Source organism: Salarias fasciatus, chromosome 14 (genome assembly GCF_902148845.1).
Source record: "Salarias fasciatus chromosome 14, fSalaFa1.1, whole genome shotgun sequence".
Lineage (NCBI taxonomy): Eukaryota > Metazoa > Chordata > Actinopteri > Blenniiformes > Blenniidae > Salarias > Salarias fasciatus.
The window spans coordinates 16793118-16810676 of record NC_043758.1 but is presented as its reverse complement, the minus strand read 5'-3'; the positions used below and the strand labels follow the sequence as shown (position 1 = coordinate 16810676).

Here is a 17559-nt window from a genome sequence, read left to right as displayed (position 1 = left end):
AAAGCCTAGTTACAAAAACATATCCCTTAACAGGTTTTACAAATGGATGTATGGATTTAGGACAAGCGATATATTAGGACTGCTAATTGAAATGGACCTTGAAGCAGATGAAAGGAGGGAGATGGATTGGACTTCCTGCAGTTCGATTGAAGCTTTACGGATTACACAAGCCCACCAGAAATAGCAGCATTATTTCTGAGACCACCAACACTTTCACTCTCATCTAAGAAATTGGACACACACACACACACACACACACACACACACACACACACACACACACACACACACACACACAGCTCAGTCTGTCTGATCCCATAAATTCAACATGCTGTTGTTTTGGACACAGAAAATCCAATCAGCTCATTATGCCACAGTAAACCTTTATGAGACATAATTAATCCTGCAACGAATATGTGAGAAATGACACACAAACATCAGAGCAACACTGTATAAAAACATGTCAAAATGTGATGTAAAGACGTTGTGTTATACTGTAGCTGCTCCACCGTGAAAAAAACACGTTAATAAATTACAACATACGTATGAAGGAAACTTAAAAAAAGAAACGACATTTTTCTGTTAGATGTACTGTTCGGATGCTCTCACCCACGCACGAGCGCGCACTCAGGTAGGGAAGACAAAGGACAGAAGCAGTTGTGAAATAACTATTCCTATTAATGACATGATGGGTTCTTGAGATGTCCCCCTGAGCTGGCATTTTGAGAGCGGGTGTTCATCAACAGGAGGGAGTCACTGCGTTTGACTGATCACGGTGAAAAGGGGCTTACACAGCGTATGAATTGCTGGAAGAAGTTGGGTGGTGACTTGGGAGACACGTTCGCCCACGGCGCTCCTATTGGTTTATTAGCGGCGTGATGACACGGAGGAGCCGGGCTTAACACTTTATAAAGCTTCTCCGTCCGCGGCGAGCCACTCATAGAAAGACCGCTGTGGCTGAAACTTCCTGTTCGGCAACTCATCTGCTGGAAGCATCGACATCACCGTCCATCATGAGCGAGGTAGGACCGGTTTATGCCTTAAAATAGCCAAAGATGCGCCGGAATGATCCAAATTACGCGCGGCGCCTCGAGAGCGCGCAGAGCGGCGCGTCGTTCGTTTGAGATTATCGCAGGCGAACGAGCCGCTGTTGACAAGGGGATTTGTGTTAAACGAGGATATTTCTCCACATTTACTCTTTCGGCGAGGATATGATTCAGTACTGGGTGTCAGATGTTGCACAGCTGCGCTGCCAGAGTGTGCCGCGCCGCGCGGCAGCGGCTGAGGGAGCAGCCGCTTCAGGGCGCATCAAGTTTGCTGTGGGCTACTTTCCCCGAAGTCACCGGGGAATTACGATATATCACTGAATTTTCTACTACAGTGGTTCACACTTTTACTGTGAACTATGCTCGGCTAGACCACTGCAAGAAGCACAATGTTGTGGAAAGTACAACGTCTTTACTTCTTTACCCGGAGAGAAGCGGGGACACAGTTTAACGCATTTTCTGTTTGTAGGGATAGGGATATTATTTATTTTATAGCTTGTGCTTGGATGGGAGTTCTTGTATGCGCTAAGTTTATTGCAACCAACAACTGAAACTGTAGGCTCGCCTCTGAGTAATGAACACCACAGAGAAAGAGCTCGAGCATCACAGGGGGTTCAGCTTGCAATGGAAAACTGCTGTGAGGTTTCCCCAAAGCCATAACCCCAAACCCAACAGAGACGGAGCTGTTTTCAGCTCCTGATATTTCAAAGTGGGAGTTGGAGGGTAAAAATAGCTTGTTTTTTGAAGGAGGATTTTATATTCTTGTATTTCACATTTGAGTTGTTTCTGCTTTTATTGTTGACTCTGAATCTCAATTAATGCTTGTAACTGAAGCATTGTCATAGAGGGAGCACCTGCTGAGGTACTTTGACAGGTTAGTCATCTACCTGTGATTCTTATATAATTTAGTTGTGAGCAGAAATGATTTTGAAGAACATTTCTTAAGAGATGTGTCATGGGAAAATGAATGGGTCGTTACATTAAAACATGTCAGGACAGTATCCAGTTCACTGGATTATTTTAAAAGGTGCGTGAAATAAAATCGGACTTGACAACCAATAATAATAGCCGAATTCCATTCCTTTGTGAAAGCTCATATTATATGATTACATATGCAAACCTTTGTTCTTGCTTCATGTTTTCGTTATCTGTAAGATTTTCCTTTCCAAAATTCCCATCAGTATCGCCCTGAACTGGAGCTCCGGCGTCACTGAGGGTTCAGCCTGCAGCTTCTGTGAGATTTCCCCTCAGTACACAACCCCAGAGACACTGACGCTTCAGCACTTTCTGTATTCCCAATTGGAAGGTGAAGGATGTAAATAAATGTTTTCCGTCAGCATTTTTATTTTCCACGTTGAGAGTTTGGGCTTTAAATACTGATTATATGTCTCACAAAGGGCAGTGCTGTCCTGAAAGACACATTTACAAAGTGATTGGTACCTTCGAAGAAGCTGATGCTTCTCAAGTTTTTCTTCGACTCTCTGTTTGCTTGTCAGGTGAGTTTTTGCTGTCATTCAAGTGACGTTTCAAGCTGCTGTCAGTGTTTGAAACGTCCTCAGTCAGCAGTGGAACGTCAAACTATTTGAGCCGCTCTTCTCTGCTGCATCGGCACAACAACTCAAGTTCAGTCGCTCCGAGTGAGGTCTGCAGCTATAAAAACCAAAAAATCAAATAAAACAGGACAAAAATGCATTTTAATTAATAACTAAAGTTTATTACTAGTGTCGTATTTGTAGTTTCATTATATTAATATATTCTTGTCTGTTCAGCTTTATATTACCCCCCCAAAAAAAACCTCTATTATTTTTGTCTGCATAGAATTCAGTTCAGAAGACTTATTTACTTTAATTTTACAAGAAAATGTGGTTGTTTTATCTGAATAGCTGCGTACATGAAGTCAAAATGCTCCAAGAGGAGTTTAATCCTGATGTTTGAAGCTTCTTCATCCCTTCGTCTGGATTGGTGGCTGCCTTCACCGTTCCTCCCATGCAAGCTGTTTATAATAAGTTATTTTCAGACTTCCTCGACGGAGGACAGATTCGGGCTGCATGCGCAACACCAGCGAGATCGGCTTCTGAATTATTTAATCCCACACACCAGCAGCAAAATCACCTTTTGTTTGTTAATGTGGAAAGTCAAGACTCCGCTCCCTGCTGTTTAAGGAAAGTCTCAAGAGAGTGACTTCACTGCTTGTATGAGGATGAGGAGGAACAGGAGGGCGAAGAGGCAGTGACTGGAGTGAAACCTGTTTTTTTTGTGCTTGGTTTATAAGTGTTGTCAAGCCCTGTGCTGAGTGTGACCGTTTTCAGCCAAAGTTATGAACGCATTTGCTGTATGAAGTTGACTTGAAGCCAGAAAATGAAGCCGAGCGTCTCAGCATGTCCAGGATGGATGAGTCTGGCCGCGGTCAGCACTGCAGCGGTCCCTCCCTCATCCCCACCGCCCTCTCTGCCCTCGCTCACTCCCTCCTTAATGCACCTGCTCTGAATCACCTCTCAACATCTTTTCTTGTTGCACCTTTTAAATCGTTGATTTTTCCCTTTGTGGAAACGGAAATCAACAAAATCACCTATTTAAAAAAAAAAAAAAAACTGTGAAAAACCAAATGAAACAAGCGCGTCCACTACAAACTGACGAGAGAGACTGAAAGCTGTCAGATGGTGGAAAACGGCTGACTCAGACGCTTCATGACTTCAGTGAGCTGCACAGATGAACTTAAGCTCCTGACACATCGACGAACTGTCATGACAGTTGGTTCGTCACTTCGTGAGACCTGAACTTTCTTTTTTTTTTTTCATTTAACATTTCCAGAGTGACAGTGACACTATTTTCCACTCATCGGAACAAATTTTATGTGGAAATCACATGTATTACAGTACTATAAGGGAACGTCTACAGGACAGTGCTGAGACATTGCATGATTTGGAGACAGCTGCACTGACGCTTGCTTTGGATGTTGAGGATTTTACTGGGCGTGACCACAAATGAGTACATCAGAGGGACGGCTCATGTTGGACAGCTTGGAAACAAAGTGAGAGAGATGAGGTTGAGATGGTTCGATCAGAATTATAGGAGCAATGATTGATTTGTAGTGAGGAGATAAGGTACATTACAAAAACAGTTTCTGACACATTTACATGACAAACGTCACAATCTTCCAGTTTTACAAAGATAAATTGTCTTCATCGACAGCCTCACTCAAATTAGATTTCTTAACTAAACCTTGAACTTGCTGTTGTGCCACCATGAGGCCATCACCAAAACCCCACATTTCTAAAAGTGACACTGTGAAGCCACCTGGAAATTGCGATAGTTGCCTCAGCACCCTGTCACTAAATGAGAAAGGAGCACAGGAGAACCAGTGAAACGCACATCAAACACAAGGACAGGAAGCCAAGGAGCCTGAAACTAGAGTCAGAGTTAGAATCTCATAATAAACTTGAGCGATACACATGAACAATGACACACGCGTTCTCATTTTTCTCATTCCTCACACATCTTCCTTTACATGTCTCTGGTGGGAAGGAGTAAGATGTAAGGCATACATGCAAATGGAGGAAATGCGGATGCAGTAAAGGGAAATGGGATGCATCCTTTGATAGCACCTGTGCTTCTTCTGCTACGCTGAAATGTTCTCCCATCTGGAAGAGCCATTAAACTAAGGAAACAAATTAAAAAAGGCACATCACAATGAAACCTTCTGCAGAGAAGCTAAACTTTTACTTGTAAAAAAACTTCTACATTGTCTATATGGACAACAAAGCTCCCTTTTTCCCATTAAAATGAAGAAAGTGGATATAAGCACAGATGCTTGTGTGAAGGCCAGAGAGTGTTTTTAACTGAAACTACAAAGAAAATACTGTGGAGAGTTCATGCACATTTTTTTGGAACAATTTCCAAGGGTGCTTGAACTCCCGTTGACTCACAGGTATTTTTGAACTGCGAAAGGCCATTTTGCTGTTATGTTGCTGTAGTCACTGACTCATAACTGAGCCATCTTCAAGCCAAAGCAGCTTCCGCTTCGCTCTACAAATAATGCAGTTTTGCATCCCCGTCAGCCGTGGTGACGAAGCAGCGATCCGTCTGAAGATAGGGTTCAAATAAGGCTGAAAATATTCTTAGATGCTATTGATCTTACTTTGGTTCCTCCCATCGATGTTTGCATTTGTGTATGTGTGTGTGTGTGTGTGTGTGTGTGTGTGTGTGTGTGTGTGTGTGTGCTTCGCAGCTGATGTGAGGTTCCCCACCATTAATTTCTGTGGCCTGCAGCATTTTTGAGCAAGTCGGCCCAGCTGGGAATGAGCAGAAATGCTAATTATCTTGATTAGAAATTAGCATAAAGTTAGCCTCGATCAGCTTTCAGATCATTACCACAAGTACCCGCTTCTTTTAGAGGTTATGAGTTTTTTGATTATGAGGAAGAGCGTAGTCGGAAGTCCCGCCCGGTGTTTAGGCTGCTCTGGACTTGGCTGAAAGAAACGGCCCATGGACAGCACACATAAATATTACAGAAGAAAAGCTGTTTAATCCACTTTAAGCAGAGATTGTAATTCCTCTAAGTACTTTGACGAAAATAACCCCAACTCGGGACGTAACAGCGGTGTCAGTGCTTTATTAGCCAGCATGACTCAGGCGTCTCCCCACAGCTTCACAGTTTTTTTTCTAATGGGAGCTTAAGTCTTGCTCATGAAACCGCTCATCTACAGTAGCTTTCTCTCTGGCTTTGATCAAGTGGCTTTCCCCTGACGTAACGTTTTCTGTTAGCATAGTTTTCACTGTGGATGGCAACTGTAATTGCATCTGACAAGCAGGCAATAATCTGCTTTTGGGGCAGCTATTCCCCGTCTTCCGTTTGTCTCCTGCGATGCTGGCCTGACATGTTCACACATCATCTCCCTCTCACTCTTCAGTTTGGATTGTTTTTTGGTTACTCAAGAGACCAGACGCTGAGCCTCGGTGAGATGCTGGAACAAACGTGGTTATAAATCTGTCTTTGTGACTGCAGTCAGAGTAGCTGCATTTTCTGCTCCTGCTTGTTAATTAAAGAAGAGGCAAATAATAGCAACTATTTCATTGTGGGTCTTTATTAGAGGTAGATGTGATAAATTACTTCAGATTACTTTATTCGTCTCTTTTGTTATTTGTTCTCTGCCTATATATGCACTCATGCATAACAAAGACCAGATAGTCTCTTCTTGAGATTGAACAACAGGAGTCGATCTGTCCCAACATTCCCATTTTAAGCTGTTTCACAGCTTGTTGTGCTGGATTAGGACTGCTGGGGATTGTGTTGATCAGCCGCGTTGTGACCTACAATACTGTTGGCCAGATTTTTGAGCCCAGTCCAGCAGGCAGATGAGCGCTTCCAAAGATTGTTTTTCACCCTGATGGTGCAGACGGTCGAACTGGTTTTGTAAACTGACTTAAAATTCAGACTTGGAGATCGTCCTCCAGTTGCGATTCATCATTGTCAGCCTGTCTCTACCGAATGAACGTCTTCATTAAAGTCACCAGATGTTTGTCTTGTAGCAGTCCTTCACTCTGTGGTTCAGCCATGTTTGTGGTCGGGCCTGATTGATGCCTTCACTGTCTGGTAAATCACACTGGCCTTTCTGCAACACTTTCTTTTCAAGTCTGTCTGCAGTATCCTGCGCATTTTGTAACAGGTTTCCTAAAAAATCTTATGTGTTTTGTCGTGTGTCTAATGTGTTGATTCCTGTCCGCAGATGAGGAAGCTTTTGTCACGTTTCTAGAGACGGATTTCATCATCCCTTGAGGTCAGAAATGGGGATGAAGACCAGATACAGGATAGATTGACCTCATCCCCCTTAGCAGATCAGGCTATGCTTCTTCTCACTCCTTTTTCAAGCATGTTATATTCGGATTTTCTTGTTTCTTTCTAGTCTTACTGAACCTTTCCACTCGTGTCAGTTGCTTTTCAAGTTGATGAAAAGAAAACCCTCCAACAGTAATGTAGCTTGGGAGAAGAACGATCGCTGTGACAGCCGTGAGCAGACTGAAGCCACCGAAGGCGCTGTGCAGCGCAGACAACGGCGACTCAGTGAAATCCATTCAATTACAAATGCTTGGATGAAAATGTGCGATAATCAGTTAAATTCTGTTAATTTCGTTGTGAAACTCTCGTGCCAGGACACTAATTCCATTAGTCCGTTTCGTATCTGCTTCTTGATTCATATCAGGTTTAGCTTCCCTTGTGAGTGTAATCAACAAACACTCCATCAGCAAACACAATCTTTATCAACAGCAAAGAAGATGTGGATGGCAATTTGCTCAACGGCAGCGCCATAAATCACCGGGATTGGTGCCGAATGTGCAGTGAAGCTGCTCCATACCGGGCGGTTAAGTGACTGGGATGAAAACAGTTTTTGTAAATGTGCGTGTGGCTGTTGTCTGATTAGTATACGGCCATAAATTCACCAGCTGTGTACACAGGGGCCAATGGTGTCCTGTTCCTAGATTTCATGGGCGGCTACTGCGCCGTGCGAAATGAGTCGATAAAATAAAGTGACATCTTTATGAAGCCTGTTGCTTTGGAATGACTTTCCAGCGGTGGCTTCATGCTGCCGCTGATGGATGAGTTACTGTCAGATTAAACTGTGTGCAAAAAAAAAAAAAGAACTTCTCTGCTTTTAACAGGACTAAAAAAATATAATGGATATAAGTAGGAAAGAAAAAACCATATGCGGGATTCACATAAAGTTTGACTACAATTAAATGTGCCTCTAAATGTTAGACAGCGTGAAGAATGTTTAAAAGGCCGCAACAGTGTTTGCCCTCCTTGACTCCACCGTCATGTAAATCACACATTCCCGTCGACTCAGCATCGGCGCTCCTTGCATTCGCACGCTGCTGTCTATATTTCAGTCACTCACCCTCGTGAGCTGAGCGGGAGGGGAAGGGCTGAATTAGCAGAGCGACATTACTGCTGCAAGCTGCACATTTACCTCCCACAAAATCATTACGGCGTCACACGCAGCGGGCGTGACGCCGAGAAGGAACACTTCGGGGACTGCAGGGGTCTGTGGACCAATCTAATGAACCGGGGGGCCGACATAAAATTGAGCTCGTGGCTGTAAGACACACAGTTTAGTATCTGAACATACAGCCGTTCGAGGCGCATGAATAATGAAGTTGTTTTATTCTTTGGCAATGCAGTGAAACCTGAAACGCTTGTGGGCGCAGGATTCCCTTTGATGCTCCAGATAGGGTTTATTTAACTTCCATTTTCTACTAATATTTTTTGTATGGATTTGTCTTGCAGCTGTAAAGGACTGTCTGCACATACGTGGTGTGTTTCTCCTGTCAATTAAAGCAGCAAAAATTGCTGAACGGACAGCAGAGTGACAGTGGTTCCCATGTCTGTGACAGACTGTTTGGGTCGACCCCATAATGCAATTCAGGATAAAGCAGGCAGGAAGAGCGATACTTAATGAACTTTATTTACATTAGAGCTGGCAAATCGACTTTACTTGGATATTAGAATAGCACTTTTGCCGATCTGCAGGTGAAATAACTTGAATCAGACTGAGATAGATTTTATCCTTCTCCTCCTGTGTTGAAAATAATTGAGCATAACGGGGGATGCATGACAGCAGATGCAGCCCGCCCCTCGGAAAATCACACCCTGGTTGAGACTTTAATTAGACTGCATCAGGGGTTGTGTGGAATCAGACTGACACCTGCTTTGGAAATGATCTCAGGACACTTGTATCGTGCATGTAATCCTTTAGTGAAATCCTTTTTAGAAAGCACATTGGAGACAAAAGCCACAGAATACACACATCAAAAGGAAGAATCAAATCAAATCAAATCAGATTTTATTTATATAGCACTTTTCATATTAATAAAAACAACGCAAAGTGCTGAACATTAAAAACAGTCATAAAAACAAAAAGAATAAAAACCGCGCCATCAAACAGTATGCACCACACACGCACGCGCACACACACACGTACTCATGCACACACACGCGCGTGCGCACGCACGCATGCGCAAGAAATCAGCGCTGTGTGGTGAACTCGATCCAAAACAATATTTCCTTAAAATCAAACCTAACAGGTGCAAGAAGCCAGTTATTGTGGTTCACATGGTTTCTACCGCAGGAAGCGGCCGACTTCTCCCTTCCTCTGCTCCTGAGGTTGTGGGATGCTCTGACAACCACGAGCAGACACCTGTGTTGTAGAACAGCTGGTGTGATCTCGGGAGCCGGCTGTTACGCTCACGAACGGCGGAGCGCCTACGTCTCCGAAGAGGACCTTTTGTTCAGAACAGCGTGCGCTCGAGCCGAGGTCACGTCTGCCGTGTTGTTATTGCGTGCATATCTCAAAGAAAGCACAGTGTCTTCTGAAGGTTAGCAGTGATCTTCTGGTCTGTGCAGTTTGAAAAATGTATCATCTGTAATACTAATCTGCCTTCTGATACATTCTGTCATGTATTTTATCCCATTGCAATGTATTATTATTATTTCTCGTTGCCAAGTGTATCGTACTGCCTACTGCGACTAGAACCAGGAAATCACGCCCTGTGTAACACAATATATTATGATCCTTCAAACACAGATATGTTGCATTAATTTTCAACAATGTTTTAATGTCCATTGCTAAGCATCAAATTCCCATTGTTGCTCCATCGAGAAGGAGAGCTCTGGCTTTTTATTTCAGCTTTTCTCAGACACACCACATCAAAAATTCAACACTTTGTAAGAAAAGAAAAACGGCACCCTTTGCTAATATAAATAATATTTTCCTTTCTACCCGTCTCTGAGTACTGCAGTCCTTTCTCAGACCTTTCTTGTAAAAGTTTTTACAACTCAGATTTATCTGAACTGTTAGCAAAGTGATAGATGGATGAAATGGTAAACATACTACCATAGTGATAAAGTGAAGAAATTATTGATATTAGCCACCATAGTTTTCTGCTGTCTTCTAATCTTATTAAAACAAACAGATGTGACTTTTTGGTTAGAAGAGTTCAAACCTCATTTACCTATGTCGTGGTCTTCCTGATTTATTGAACTACAGAACTGATGTTAATAGGTTTTCCTCAGCAGCCGCTTGGCAGAATCTCTATATTGATCACACACACAGAAGATCTGGACAGTTTCTGGTCGGACTTGCAAGGTTTATCAGTTCCAGACTAAATTGAGCCAAACTTATGTGCTTCTTTGTCAATTATTTCACAGAAACTCTGCTCCTCAGAATAAACATCCCTTCAGACTTAATGATAGCTACAGATAAGGCAAGCTGGCAGCAATGGGAGATCTGTATTGGATGTTGAGGGGGAACATAGATTTACTTGACATGCTGGGATAAATCAGGAGCTGGCAGTGAACGTCTGTCATCGAGCATCTCTGCAGTTGATTCATTCAGGATTGACCTGCCTGCTGAGTGCCCAATGCATCCATGTGCTCCTGTTTATGCTGCTGGATTTTGAGACCAGAATGCAAATAAATCACAAGGTCTGAGGCCATTTTCTATAAATAAATACAAAAGCATGCAGTAAACAGTGACAAGGCATCACAGATTTGGTCAATTGAACCTAAATATGGCAGCCCGTGAGTTAAAAAACACGATTGCTCTGGGCTGTAAGCAGTGGAATGGTGTTTACTCCACAGCCTGGAGGTCTTCCCTCTCACAGCCTCAAAACAAATCTGTTCAAACCCCTCTCATCTGAGCAGACACAAGTCAACACATGGTCTCTGCAGATTTCACCACAAATTTACAGCAGCTTTTCAGGAAGTGTTTTATTTGTCCAGAATGAAATGTGGGGAAAGAAATTTGGAGTGTTTGGTTTCCTGGCATCCCACAGCCTTTGGTTGTCCCTCTCCAGAGAAATGTTCCCAACCCTTTTCAATCTGCTCTCGGTCCTCCATCAGTTGTTTGTGCGGCTTTTTCTTTTACTAGAAGACCAGCGACTCATCTGCCTCTGCCCTAAAGTCGAAGAACGGAGCAAAGAGGCAGCTCGGCCGTATGTTCTTTCTGCTTGAATTGTTCATGGCCTACTTTTACTTTTTTGTAAATTCGTAATGTCCATCGAGTATGGCAGGAAACTCTTGGACAGAGCAAGCTGCCAAGTCTCAAAATAACCTCAAAAACAAATGAGCAGTGTCATTTAATTATTTTCCCTCTTCCTCACACTTGTTTTTCATCCACCATGCTGCCGCGATTGCATTTACAAAGCAGCGCCTCTCTAAATGTGCAGTGTTTAGGAATCCACCCAACTCTGCTGAACAGTGTTTAAACTCTGAACCGATTCCTCTCATTATCATCACATCAAAAACTACCTTTGCCGGGAAGATATTCTACCGGACGCTTCTAACCGACAGTGTCTGGTGGGATGCCACAAGCAGAGGACAGATTCATCATTCCACATAATTAGGGTCTTAATTTGAACACCTTGCTTTTCTCAGTTCATTTGCGGAGCTGCTCTCCTGCCGCCTGGCCCATTAAAGCACACTGACTGAAGTGCTATCTAGGTCGCCTGGTGGTGTAGTAAGCGCTCGCTGTGTCACGTGGCCACGCTAGCGGATGGACGCGTGGCTCGGAAAAACGGAGTCGTTGGCCAACAGGTCGGCCCGCCTGTAAACTAGCCCGTCTCTCTGGGTCTTAGCTCCTCTGGCCAAAACGCTCGCTGTTGGCGAGCCAGGCCAAGCAACCGGAGCCAAAACATCAATCATCACATTATGCCTGCCTTGCTTATGAATTAGCTACCACAGATAAACTAGCTGAGATGCTTCTGGGATGAACAATACTGATTTATTCAGTCTTATCTGCTTTAAAAAGAGAGATCCTTTGATATTTAGTAAATCCTGGAAACTAAAACCTTTTTGAATATGTGTTGGCTTTTTTCTGTCTAAAGGAAAAAAATAAAGGCTGATGTGTTAAAGTAGGATAAAACTCCGAGGGGCATACTACATAGATTGAGCCTTTCTGGAGTCAGTCAATATTTGCTGAATCTCAAATAAGTGAAATAAACAGACTCTGGATTTTCTGATAGTAAAGCAGGAATAAAACATTCAACTCAACAATGCCTTTCTCGCAGCCCCTGCAAAGACAAAAGAAAAATCACCTGTCCCTTTATACCCCGTAATCCTGATTGGCCGGCCACTCAGACAGAGCCCAGTGATCAACGCACAGGTGATTTCAATCTCCCTTTCAATGGCGCTGAAGAAGCCCACAAAAACAATCAAAACACTCCAGTGACGTCCAACCATCTTATTTCTTTTTTATCCAAAATAAACCTGATTGCATTTTCTGTAGATGTCAGAAAAAAAACCCCAAAAATCTTTATATAATGCAACAACCTTCAAATCCTTTTTATTTATTTATTTATTTATTTATTTATTTATTTATTTATTTATTTATTCATTCATTCATTCATTACAAACCAGAACACAGATATCTTACACAACAACAAAAGTAAGAAACTATTTTGTGAATAATATAATTTTAAACTTGTTGGTAGTAACACATTAAAATAAAATAAAATAAAATAAAATAATGTTTGTTATTTTTTTAATTTGAAATATTTCCCGAAACTTGGCTTTATTTGCAGACAGGTAAACCATCTTTACCTCTACCTCTCTGAAATGTCTCTCTTTTCATATGCAGTCTCTTGACAGACCTGTTGCCAGGCTACCCAACCGGTTTAAAAATACTCCTCTAGTGGTTCCACTTATGTTATGTTTGTTCCTCTGTCCTGACAGTGATTTACTGGCATGAATCACCAGTTCCGTGGACTCCCGATGGACTGGCAGCCTTCACAATTTGCATATTGTATGCTGGGATTTCTGACAACAACTCTAAAGTTTGATGAAGAAACACAGTAGAGGGATGGTCATTTTCCCAGACTTTTGGGCAATAGAATTGCACACTATGCTAAATATCGAGTTAAATATGTTCATTAGTGTGTGTTTTGGGTTCCATGCAGCTTCATTTAGTCTACAAACAAAACTGATACTCCTGTGATGGTAGATGAATAAATGCATGGATTGAAACGTTCTCCAGTCTTCGGTGAATTCTTCTCTGAAACCTCAGGGATAGAAGTCGGCCTCAGCCGCGTCCCATGAGGCTCAGGACCATGCTGCTAAATCAAGTGTTGCCCCGTCACCTCATCTGCAGAGTGCTTTTTACACTGATGGAAGCAGAGAGCAGACTTTTCATCGTGCCGCTGCACAGCTTTGGTAAATCAGACGGCTGATTGAAACAAACCTCCAGCTGATCACAGGGAGTTCCCCTCATTTATTTACTGGCTTCGTTCGACGCGGCAGTTCGCTCTGCGGCCGCGCGCTGTGCAATCCCAAAGTGAATCAAACTGATCCACTGAGACTGGCGACACCCAGGCTAATGACAGAAACACAGAAAAATGTAATCCCACCAATTCCAGGGCTCATTAAGTTGTGCGACAGACGAGAGCTTGAAAATGTAATTTTGTGATTTATTTTTTTCCATTGTTTCCACTCACTCCCCTCCCCTTGCCTCTCAGTGGAAATCACCGTGCGCTGGCTTTATTAAGATGAAAACAAAAGATTTCTTTTTCTGGAGGTTATTTGTGAGGCTGTGATTTGCTTTGGGGCACAAGGGCATTCGCACTTCTTGGCTCGGTGAAGTCAACATCATGCGAGCGGTGAAGTTTGCAGTGAAACAAAAAAACCTTCCAAAAATAAAGTGAGATTTAAAGAAAAATTAAACTCTGAAGTTTATGAGTCAGTGCTTTTCTGATCAGAGCTCTTTACAGAGACCAAACAGCTCAGTTCGTGACAGCTGGCCTGCTTTTTGCTTACACTCGTAATTTCACCAAAAGCTCCCCTCAGCCAAAAATCTCTGAAGAATACAAAGGAGGCAAAACAGCGAGACCTCCCACACTGGGAATATGTGCACCGCGGTTAGATGGGCCGACATCGGCAGCCGTACAGAGACAGCAGTGGAGCAGTTAGTTTGTGAATTAACAGCTCGATAAACAACGATCACCAACATCGTCACCTCCAATGAGTCTTGTGTTTTTTGTCCCAGTAAACGATAAAACCTGGTGTCAACCTGCCATTTCCACACACAAACTCAACACTGAATATTAACAAGAGCCAATTAGTTGCTGCACTACTTGTGAGGAAGCTGTGAGAGAATTATAGCATGACACATACTGCAGAAGAATCTAACCAGTGTCATGATTTAGAAGTGTGATGTTATTTTATTAATAGTCCACAAAGCTGCATTTTACAATTAATGTCAGCTGCATAGATATGGAGATGAATTTCAATCACTTATCCATTGCCCAAAAATGCATTTTTTTAAGAGCTAATTACTGCGGTCAAATTCCTGTCTGTCTTTTCAGAGAAAAAACATGACCCACCAAAACTCAGTGATTATGTTTCATGGTAATTACTGACCCCAGCGGTGCACTGCGAGAGTAAAAACCCTCCTACTTCCTCTTCACTTTTAACCAGACATGCACTGGCTGCTCAACAACGGAAAGAAAACCCCAAAAAAATCTGCAGCAGGGGGGAGTTATTGACCTCGCACTGATTTGGCAGTGCTTCAGTATGCCCTGTAGTCTTTATGACAGTATGGTTTATGTAACTGCCGATGGAGCTCATACAGATGACTGGTCTGTAACACACAACCCCACATGCACACTACACCAGCACAGTGAGGACGAGCCGGCTGATATCCGCGGAGCTGAAGAGGCAGGAGGAGAGTGAGGCGAGAGGATTAAGAGCAAAAACAGTGCAGACTGTCATCAGAGCGCTGGTACGCCTTCCACCCAGCTGAGGATGAACATTCAGCATTCATGGAGACCAGCTCTCTCCACCACATGTACCCCTCCACATCATCTCCTTAGATCCATCATGAAACAAAATGAAAAGCTTAAGTCTGGAAAACTTGTGAAAGTACTTTAATCACGTGATTGAAGTCTCAGTTTTGATAATTTTTATGTTGTTCATTTGTTTAGAAAGAAAGAATGTCCCGATGTCAAACAGGCATCCTGGTCTGCAGAAGTATCCATCCAATGTGAAGTATTCATTACCATCACGCTCAACAGTGTTTTTCAATTATTCAGGATAAAACTTCTTGCCAAAAGAAGAAGCAGAGTAAAAATGGTGATAAATATATTTTAAAGGCAGGATAAGACTAATATTTTTGGGTTCTCCCAGTAGTAGTTGAACTCTGCCTCTGGTGTCTCTGCTCGTGGTCACATAAAGGTGGCAAGATATTGGCAATGCTTGGTTGTAGTTTGGAAGTTTTTAGTTATTTTTGCACTTTTCCCTCCGGGCTGCTTTTCTGATTGGCTGTCAAGCGTGTAGCTCTTCACCGTACGGGCATGAGTGTTTTACTCTTCACAGCATAGCCCAGTAGCATACTTTTCTCGACAATTTCCTCTTCACCTAAAGGTTTTTGTTGTAATGACAGGCATAGCCCTGAATGGACTGCATTAAACTGTGCTATAAGTACACTTCTGTAAGGCTCTATGAGATGTGTTTTATTCAGGCCATGTAAAGATTATCTGTGAATGCAGATTTGATTTGTAGCCTTTAGTTAACCTTGATATCCTGATTTTTTTTTTCCTTCTAAAAACTAGGAAAACCGAGGAGCTTAATGACATTCACTCTCATTTACACGATCTTTCAACAAGATGTTAAAAAAAAAAAAAAAAATCAGACAAAGAGTCAAGTACAAAGTGCCTCCAGCTTCACATTTTGTAGGGTGGATAACAGAGTTTGGGTTAGAGTGAGCAAAATAAAAGCGTGTTCTCAGCAGAATGAAAGGAGGAGGATGTTTTAAAGGATTCTCTCTGAAAACCCTCTCGCTCTCTTTCCTCCACATCCCCTGATGAATGCCCAATCACACATAAAAACATATTTACATCTCTCTGATGTGCAATGTGCTTACACTGTATGCTTCTATATCTTCTGTTATTCTGCTTGACTCACTCCGAGTTCCTCTGTCTGTGTGTGTGTGTGTGTATGTGTGTGTGTGTGTGTGTGTGTGTGTGTGTGTGTGTGTATGTGTGTGTGTGTGTGTGTGTGTGTGTGTGTGTGTGTGTGTGTGTGTGTGTGTGTGTGTGTGTGTGTGTGTGTGTGTGTGTGTGTGTGTTTTGCCCTTATAGTAATTGAAAGCCTCCAGGCACATTCTGCTGCAGCCACTGTAGAGTTTGTGGGCAGTGTCTACAGTGTGTGTGTGTGTGTGTGTGTGTGTGTGTGTGTGTGTGTGTGTGTGTGTGTGTGTGTGTGTGTGCGTGTGTAACAAAAACATATCAGAGCACTGTTTGCTGACCTTGGGTTCCCATGAGTCTGTTAATGATTAATGAGTGGCACACTATGTATCTCTCCTCTCTCCAGCTCCCTTGTCAGCGTTGTGTAATTACTGTTTCTTTTCTGCTCGATTGGTTTGCTTTTCCCTCTCACTCAAACTGTGTCTGTGAGTATGCGTGCTTCCCGAGGTGTACTGATCTGTCCGGCGGCGTGAGCGGTGCGAGGCGTGGGGTTCTCTGTGTGCGAGGATAGCCCCTCTCCCCCTCAGTAATCTCACTCACGGAGCCGCTGTTATTGCAATTTACACTTGGCTCGGCTCCAGCGCTGCTCAGCCATAATGGCTCCTCCGCCTCTCCCTGCTGCCCCCGGGGGGTGTTATAGTTTCTCATCACCCCGGCACCGAGCTGAGCCCTCCTGCCATAAACACAATGACCTCAAGTTGCGTCTTGAATTTTAGCCAAGCGGTCACCTGTTAAACCCCGCCGAGCCTGTTGTGAGCATAACATGATTCTCATGGCGGAGCGGCGTTGCGCTGTACATCTACAGCGGCACCGTCTCGGGGGGGTGGGGGTGGGGGGTGGGGGGGGGGTGGCAGATCGTCCTCATGGTGCCCCTGAGCATCATGTTAAAACCTTGGGTAACACTTTACTTGAAGCCCCTCTTTATAACACATTATAAGTAGTTATAAACACTAATACATGATCAAAATGCTTTATAACTCACTATACAGCAGTATACAGCATAGGATTAAGGTTAGGGTTAGGGTTAGGGTTAGGTCCTGGCATTGTGATCATCTATGAATGTTTATAACTATAGCTACACATGTTATAATGGCATTATAATGCTTTATGAATGTACTTATTATGTGTTATGCAGGGGGGCTTCAAGTAAAGTGTTACCAAACCTTGTAACTCCAATTTTGTTGGTCGTCATGTTTTGCTACGCGTGAATAAAACTTATTAAGGGACGTTTCCAAACTGCTCAGGGACCATTTAGTGCCTGAAATATTGATTGTTGATCACAAACTCTCCTGAGTGTGATGAATTATTGACTGAGAATGCTGTTATGACTGTATCAACCAGCTTGACACTGAAAACCAGCCTGTTACAGACGGAAAAGCACACAGGAAGAAATGAACTATGATCACTTCATTTTCTCAACGGATCAGTGACTCTGGGTCAGTAGATTTATCTGTCCATCAGTCGTCTGTACCTGGTGCTTCTGTGAGAGGTGTCCATGCGTTAG

General features: G+C 43.0%; 1 protein-coding gene across 1 annotated transcript in view; it reads left to right on the top strand.

Moving 5' to 3' along the window:
- The first annotated feature begins 813 nt into the window (after nucleotides 1-813).
- The window catches only part of pcp4b (Purkinje cell protein 4b), a 33729-nt gene continuing 16983 nt past the window's right edge, over nucleotides 814-17559 (top strand). The window contains exon 1 of the mRNA XM_030109269.1: nucleotides 814-1022. Within this exon, the coding sequence (XP_029965129.1) occupies nucleotides 1014-1022 (9 nt within the window). The 5' untranslated portion in view covers nucleotides 814-1013. The remainder of the gene's footprint in view (nucleotides 1023-17559) is intronic.